This window comes from Mytilus edulis, chromosome 2 (genome assembly GCF_963676685.1).
Source record: "Mytilus edulis chromosome 2, xbMytEdul2.2, whole genome shotgun sequence".
Lineage (NCBI taxonomy): Eukaryota > Metazoa > Mollusca > Bivalvia > Mytilida > Mytilidae > Mytilus > Mytilus edulis.
In genome coordinates, this window is record NC_092345.1 from 43619387 (window position 1) to 43628151 (window position 8765).

General features: G+C 31.5%; 1 protein-coding gene across 1 annotated transcript; it reads left to right on the forward strand.

The window, feature by feature from the left end:
- Nucleotides 1–337: 337 nt before the first annotated feature.
- Nucleotides 338–8475, forward strand: LOC139512201 (potassium voltage-gated channel protein egl-36-like). Its single transcript, XM_071299614.1, has 2 exons — nt 338–902; nt 7599–8475. Exons 1-2 carry the CDS (start codon nt 399–401, stop codon nt 8451–8453), a joined length of 1359 nt encoding a protein of 452 aa, XP_071155715.1. The 5' UTR covers nt 338–398; the 3' UTR covers nt 8454–8475.
- Nucleotides 8476–8765: the final 290 nt, after the last annotated feature.

The following is an 8765-nucleotide window of genomic DNA, read 5'->3' on the forward strand; positions in this document are numbered from 1 at the left end:
TGTTAACAGAGATACACTCTCCGCTATCGGGATAAATCTATTTTGAAACGTAGAGAATAGTAAATTAAATGTCAGCTTTAAAATGTATATGTATCGGTTTAATAATATATGAATTATTCCTATTAAGCGATCAGGTTTTTCACCATGAACTCCCATGGGACATCTTTTAATTGAAAGGAATCATTTGTGTCCTCCATATATGTTTGCACAGCAATATTTTCAAGAGTCATACTCTTATATTGAAATTGCACTAATTTGTCAATAAATAAAATACCAAATATTAATTTTTAATTTGTCTAGTATTCATGGCTATAAAATGTAGTGTCAATGCTGTAACTAGTTTACGTTCCGTTTACCAAAATCAATTATAATGAAGTGTTGATTTCAATGTTTTAACAATGGATGAAGACGAGATCATTTTAAATGTTGGAGGTACAGTGTTCATTACATTCTGGGAAACTTTACAAAAATATCCAAACACAAAATTGGGATCCTTAACAGAAGATTCTCCACATTATCGAAAGGATAAGCATATTTATTTCTTTGATCGAAATCCAGAGCTATTCAATACTATATTAGACTTTTATCGTAACGACACGTTGCATTTTCCAAATCATCTTTGCAGTGGACTTTGGCATCAGGAATTAAGATATTGGGGTTTATCTATTAGAAGTACTATATCAGAATGTTGTTATTCAACGTATGTAAAGTACTGCAAAAACGACACTATCATTCAAAATTTACGGAAGGCATTAGACACGGGTTCGACTGAAGAATTAGATGGCTGGGATTTAGAAAATTTAAGCAGTAGTGAAGAATACATTTCAACCGAATATGTAAAGGGAATTAGAGTTCGTATGTGGAACTTCTTATCCGAACCTAGGTCATCAACTCAAGCTAAGGTAATGTTAATTATTGTGAAAGATATTAATTAACTAATCTTAGATACCAGGATTAACATTAACCTTTTATTCATGTTTTCTATTTCATATCCCAAGTCAGAGGCAGGTTTATATGATGCGTTATCAAATCTTTTTTATCTGTAAAAATATATCCCCATTTGGTCTGGAAATTGAAATACACATTGTTCTGCTTTCGCAGTCTTAAATCGAGATGAAATACATAGTATAATAAAATTAATTAATTAAAAAAGCCCTAAAGGATATGAAATACATTGGAAAGTTCCCTGAAGATAAAAGCTTATCAATTTTAGTTTTGAAAACGATGAAGCGAAAATAGAGTATTATAATCTATCAATAGTGTGTAAAATTAGTGTTAGCATATTTACTTCCAAAATATAGACTTTCCGTTCATTCTTTTTCGATAATTTTTTCAATATATTTATGTAAATCGTAATTTGTTTTTCTTGAAGCAAGATCTATCACATAATAAATAGAATACACTGTACATAAAAATTTCAGACACAAAGAATGGTTTCAATGGTACAGTCAAATTCAATGCAGGTGTTAAAGTGGGTTTTATTCTCTTATGTCATGCCTAATACAATATTGCATTGTCATTATACTACATGAAAGGTTAATAATCAATATAATTAATCATTGATAGGATGTTTTTTTATTTTTTATATAAAACAGGAAATCATTTGAGAATTAATGTTGTTACAATTATGTTATTCGATTCACAGTTGAAGGCATTTTTTTGTGTTTTAACAAAATAGGACGAATTCCTCGTAAGTATCTAGAACATTATCTAAATATGAACAACTCATTCTAGAAAAGAAACACTGAGTATTTCTATTTAGTAATTAATATATTAAAAGAGAAAAGATAAATACCAAAGGAAAAATCAAACTCATAAGTAGAAACATAAGGCAATGCAATGTCAAAACTGAAACGTAAAACGACCAAACGACAAACAAGAGTCTACAAAACACAAAATAGAAAACTAAATATTGAGTGAGCAACTCATACCTTGTAATTGAATTTTTATTGACTTAACTTTGTATTTAACATTACGCTTTCGGCGTCTCATATGAGGGTTACTAGTATTTCAAGCTTGGGACAACTACTTCGTCGATGGATCACGACTCGCATATCTATGGTATGCAAGTACCGAGAGCCTGAGTAAGTGTATTTCAGCAGAAACGAGATTTGTTCATGGAAAACGGCTCTACTATTTTGCATACATACAAATTGTTGACAACTGTATGGTGATAAAATACAACTCATTTCTTTCATTAACTGGTGACGTCTGATCCGTCATTTGCGACAACGGTATGACAGAACACCGATCGTAGTTATTATATATTATATTTCAATCTCAATATTTTTTCCACGGACACTATTCAACACTTCCTCAAATGTTTCGTTTTCATTGATTATCTAACAGGTTTGAATAGTACTAGTACCGAGGGGTGTAAATTTTCGCTTACTTTCGCGGATATAACAAAATCGGCAAAATAAATTCCGCCAATTTAAAATTGCAAAGTCATTGATAAAAGTTTTGAATTGGCAATTATAACCGCCAAAATATTTCGTTTACCTTCACGAAATTTTACACCCGAGCAAATAACCCGCTATACGGTATTCGATTTGTTTAAAAGTTCACTTAACTTCGAAACAATTCTGTTTATTTAAGTCAAAAACCTGAGTTACGAGCAAAGTACGATTTGTTAAAAATACCGTAAAATGCACTGTCACAGATTAAAAAAAACACACAATTGTAAGCCAGCAAAACAAAACGTTCTAAAAAACACACAATTGTAAGCCAGCAAAACAAAACGTTCTAAAAAACATCAACGTTTGTGTTGTATATATAGGGCGATACAATTTAAGGAGGAAAACTTTTGCACCCTGAATTTTTACATGAAAATTTATTTATCTACATTACTTTAATCTATCCGATGTTGACAAGACCACTAAATGAAATATTTCATATTTCTAAATTGTGTCTTACAAATTTGCTTTAGAGATTCAAAATTCTTGCACTTTGTGCCAAACTGCCAAATTGTCTCATATTGAGATTTGTTTAGACCCATCTCAAAAAAGATGTTTTGCTACTTGATGTTATTTAGGGTATGTATGATGGTTATTTGGGCAAAGCTTTTATCCAATTCTGTCCAAATACTGTATATACAAACTTCATTCTACGTTGTCAAATTTCAATTTATCTACGAGGAAGAAGCATTTCTGCACTGAGGCGACCATATTATCAACAAGATTAAACCATTAGATTTGTATTGCCTTGGTCTTGTATCATCCTATGGAATTAAAAGAATAAATTGCGTATTTTTCTCAACTCATATGCGAAGCATGTATAATCTGTTGTACATTACCGAAAAAAAGAAGGAAAATAACCAGGGTTTTCATGTTCTCTTAAAGCAAAAATCAAAGATCTATAATACATTAGCTTCTTTGAAAAAAAATGTCATACACTACAAATGCAGGGTATTCAAATTAAGGCGATCATTTGTTTCTTCTTCAAATATTCCTATATTATTGATAATATTTTATTTCATAATACAAAATTGTCATTTCTCAACAAATATATAGCCATAAACACACTGATTGGCAAATTGATGCGTTTCTTTGATGCCGTAAAATTAGAAAATGAATTATTAAAACTAGTGTCGATAGGTAATCACAAATCATCTATCCATTAACCATGTTAACAAGACTCGGCTCATTGCCATCCTGTCCATAGAGAGGTAATAACCGAACATCTCTAGGAATCCGGCATCAGTTAACACTTATTTGTATAGAATCATATCAATAAATGCAAGATGCATTAGGGTAAACGTAAAGAGGAAAAACACGAAGTGAATTTCCCATCGAGTTGTCTAAAATGTTCCATTACTCTGCTAGTTTTATATTCAAAATTAAAATACAAATGAATTACTCTGTATTGTTTTTGAGTTAACATAATCTTTTTACACAACATAACATATCAGTGCATAAAATCGTTCTCTGTATTGAACAAAAATTTCATATAAGATGTAAAACAAGGGTTTGATATAATTCACCTTACACTTATTTTGTCTGGAATAAGCTCAAGGTGAAAAGCTTTGTAAATAGATACAAACCATTTGGAGGCATCAATAAGATATAACCAAAAACTGGCAAAACGTCCACATAACCGATGGAATCGCAACCTTGGTTTATGTTCAATTGCTTAATCTATAAAACTGAACATTTACAATCAAAATGAACTCTCATTAAGCATTGTTTTATATTATTCGTCAAATTTGATTTCATTTGCATAATCGTAAGTAAAGTTTTACTATTCTAAAATTGTGACTAGCAACAAAACGAAATGTCCTGTATCAAGTCAGGAATATGACAGTTGTTATCTAAATAAACTCATTATATATACCAGTATTGAAAATGTGTATTTGCGCCAAACGTGCGTTTCGTCTACAAAAAATTCATCAGTGACGCTCGAATCGAAAAAGTAAAAAGGCAAAATAAAGGACAAAGTTGAAGAGGATTAAAGTTGGTCTCTTTTTTTTTTTGTTGCATTGTCGTTTGGGTTTTGTTGCACTTCCGTGTTTCTGCCGTTTCGTTGTTTTCCTCATATAGTTGATTTGTTTCCCCTGGTTTTAGTTTGTAAACAGAATTTGTTTTCTTTCAATCCATTCATGACTATTGATCAGCGGTATACTACTGTTGTCTTTATTTAGTGCTGTCAGTGTCAAATATATTTTTGTAAGAGTCAATTTGGCCTTTTTTTCAATCATAATTATTTACTTCCTAGAATGAATTTAATTCAGTTCACCTGTCAGCAGGCTAGGAACGAAATTTTGTAAATGATTTTTCAACATTTACTACATCACAAAAAAAAACCCAAAGAACAGCAATTTGCCATTCTTTACAAGAAATTTTAAAAGGCAAAATCAAGTTTCACTGAAATAAATAATTTTAGATACAGCATTGGAATTCAATTACGGATAAATTTGTTATAGTTGTTGATATATAACATGGCATATGTTATTTTGTTAAGTGAGGACGGTGTGATAATGAATGAGTTCTATAATGTATTGTATTTCGTGTTTATCTTTGATTGCTTTCGATCAATTATAAATCCTTTTACAATGGGATTATTAGTATATAAAATGAATATGAAGCAAAGTCATTGTATGTTCTATTTCTAATTTCATTTCTGATCGATTCGCTTTCTGTTCATTTTTATTGTCGGAATTTCGGAAATGGGCTAAGTCATAATTAAAGGCACCAAGAGTACTTTTTTGTAAAGCACAAATTGCTAAATCTGGACAAATTATCTCCTGCTCCCTGCTTTATTCTGTATTTTCGCAAGAAGCAAGAGATGACCCTTTCTTGACTTTTTTTATTGCCAGACATATATACAAATGTATTCATATGTTTTTTTGTGATAGAGATTAACATTGCAGATAATAAACGAAGAAAATAGTAATACTAGAACTGCAATGTCTTAACCTCAAGGGTGTGGCCGGGAGTAGTGTTACATTGTCTCATTCAAATGACACATTTTGGTAAATTTATTACATTCATACTTGCCTTTAGTAAACGAAAGTCTCGTGTAACACAATTTAAGCCTTGTACCTATGATTAATAAAATTAAGAATGGAAATTGGGAACGACCAAAGAGAATAAAACAGCCGAAGGCCACCAATGAATCTTCAACAAGCGAGAAAATCCCGCAATTGAAGACGTGCTTTAGCTAGCCCATAAACAAAAAGTACTGGACGTCATACTTAACTCCGGAATATATAAATGAACAAAAATAAAAAAAAAAAATCATACAAGATTAACAAAGGCCAGAGGCTCCTGACTTGAGACAGGCGCTGGCAAAAAAACTGCGTGGTTAAACATGTATTATGACATCTCAGATACATCTAGCCAATGTACAAAATACAAACACAGCAATAGCAAAACACAGTTTAAAAGAAGTCAAAATCCGATGTCGATAGAATACAAAAGTAAAGCTAAATGACAATGATACATTAACAAAGGACTACTAGCATTTACTGACATGCCAGCTCCAAACCTCAATTAAATTGATTGAAATATTATGTTTTCATCATATAAATATCAAGCATATCCATCCCGTTAGAAGTTTAGTATCATACCATCATAAAATATATGGGAAGAACAGTACATGTATCATGCCAACAACTGGTTTTAGAATAAATGTGTGTATTTGCGATGCATATACCCTAAAAGGGAATCAATATTAAAGCTAACATATGCAATCTTTAATGACCTGACAACAGTATCGTAACTATATCCCTTCTTAATAAGTCTGTTAAAAGGTTTGGTTAGCTTTTGAGGTTAATGGCGACATTTTTGTGCTTTGTGAGGAATGTCCCCATAAAATATTGGATGTTAAATACCCGAACGTAAAAGATGTCTGCATGTTGATTTATATTTACGAATGATGTCCATGTACCGATGACAAGATTTAGTAAATGTTTTGACTTGATCATAATATCTAAAACCATGGTGTAATATTTTTTTTAGTAAATACAGACGTCTTTCGTTAAAATCTAACGTTGTTACATACACGAACAAGTTGAGATACATAAATAACATAAGATGATGACAAGGGAACGTTACCATCTTAAAATGAATAGAAAATGAAAAATAAATTTTGGTATTAATTCAGCTTCCCGTTAATGTTATAGATCAAGGAAAGGGTAGTGTGCATTGTTAGTATTAGCTTTATTTAAAGTTAGTTCAAAAGGTTGAATCGCTTAGTGTACATACTGAAGTCGTTATTATTCAGAGCTCACATATCATCCAAATATCTAAAAGTAGTATTAAATGTTCGTATAATATGTTGTGTAGATGGGTCTTTGCTGATTTTGGTCATAAATTGTAACTCATAACAAACAGGTCCGCAAAGAATTGTGCACCGTAAGTCTTTATTGGAATTCCGATAACTTGACGATATACGGAATCTCCAAAGCAAACAAAATGTTAACTAAAAAATTCAAGGGCAGTTAAAGTATCAAAGCAGGTCCAATTAACATAGTTCTTTTGTTTGTTGTTACTTAAAAAATACCTTAAATAGTTTGAACATATGTACTTGTTATCTGACTTTTTAAATTCCCATTTAATTAGGTATGGTAATTTTTTCTTGATAAGTATATGAGGCAAAGTGGTATATAGAGTATAAAAATCAAAACTTTGAACAGATTCAAAATCACTATTTTACAACCATGCTCTTTGCCGATGCCACAGCTAGTGGAAGTTTCCTCCTCGAGACAATACATTGCATAATATATTTCAATAAAGTTTAATACATGGAATTACAGATAAATGAAGTTGTAAAATATCGAGCCCGAAACGGTTTTTAATCCAGATGAATACCGTAGTATTTTTTCTCATCTAAATCGTTGGAAAGATTTAACTCGACTAACCATTTATCCTATTGTTGTACACTTTGCCATTTCTTCAAGTTACGCTAGATAAGGTCGGGTTTTGGATTTTTAGGTTTCATATGTTGGTAACCAGTAAAGCATACACTAAGTTTTCCGACAAACATAAGCACTAGTACAGGTAAGTCTTAAGGGAGAATTGAATACTTCCATGTTCTCTAGTATTGGCTAGTAATGCTTTATAGACATACTGTTCATATATTTGGATTGTTTCTTTCAGATTTATAATGGTTTCTACTTCACAGTGGTATTTTTGTCAGCTTTGTCCACCTTATTGATAACCATGCCAGAACTACGATCAGATAACAGGAAATTCCCAACTTACAACATCTCTGATGTTATCAGGTTTCTAAAACTGGATGAAAATAACACAAAACAAATGATACTCGAAACAAGGGAGATACCCGAATGGTTGATGCTGTTCGATCTATTTTTGGCGTTTTACTTCGCCATCGAATTTTTATTTCGCGTCTGTTTTTGTCCTGATAAAAGGTTGTTTTTCAAGGATTGGCTGAATATTTTGGATGCTTTACTTTTCACCGCTATAATGGTTCGCGTCATGGTGGACAGAAACCCGGGATGGTTTTTATCACAAAATTCAAACATTATTTTACCGTTGTACAAAATATGTAATTGCATCACTGTGTTCAGAATATTCCGATTTCTTCGTTTGGCAAAACAATTTAGCGGTCTTTATGTTTTAGTTTTAGCACTTAAGGCTAGCTGGAAAGAATTAATGCTGTTTTTCTTCACGATTTTACTATTTGCACTTTTGTTTGCTAATTGTATTTTTTATGCAGAAATGCAGGAATCGACAACCTTTCCTAACTTGCTATACGGTCTTTGGTGGGCTATAATTACCTTGACGACCGTTGGTTATGGCGATCATGTGCCAAAGTCACCGATTGGTCAGGTCATAGGATCATTTTGCGCTATATGTGGAATAATTGTTTTAGCAATGCCAGTTGCAATGATTGTTGCAAATTTCAACGAGTATTATCAGAGAAATAGAGATCGTCAACAATTTATGAGGCTTAAGATTATTGAGAAGAAGAAAACTATAATTTCAATATAAACGAAATTCTATTGTACTTTCATTGTGTTTTTCGTGATTTGTTTGAATTATATTAAATTGTATTCAAAACTTGTGTTATCTTCCTATGATGAATTGTAACAAATCGAACGATCTTTTCGTGGGTTTACATAATATTTTCAAAGTTGCTGTTTCGTGCCAAGAATATAAACATGCGTACGAATACCCTATATCTTGAATTTAGATTAGCCATAGATGAATTACCAATGATTGGTCAATTACGCTTCTGTGTTTATAGTTCTCAACAAAAATAATTTCTCACACAAAAGAACAAAAAACAAAATGAAATTACAC

Excerpts from the sequence above, each read along its gene's own strand:
- LOC139512201 (XM_071299614.1), top strand. The coding sequence starts at position 399 with ATGGATGAAGACGAGATCATTTTAAATGTTGGAGGTACAGTGTTCATT. Across the intron at positions 903-7,598 it reads GGTCATCAACTCAAGCTAAG|ATTTATAATGGTTTCTACTT; the intron begins GTAATGTTAATT and ends TGTTTCTTTCAG.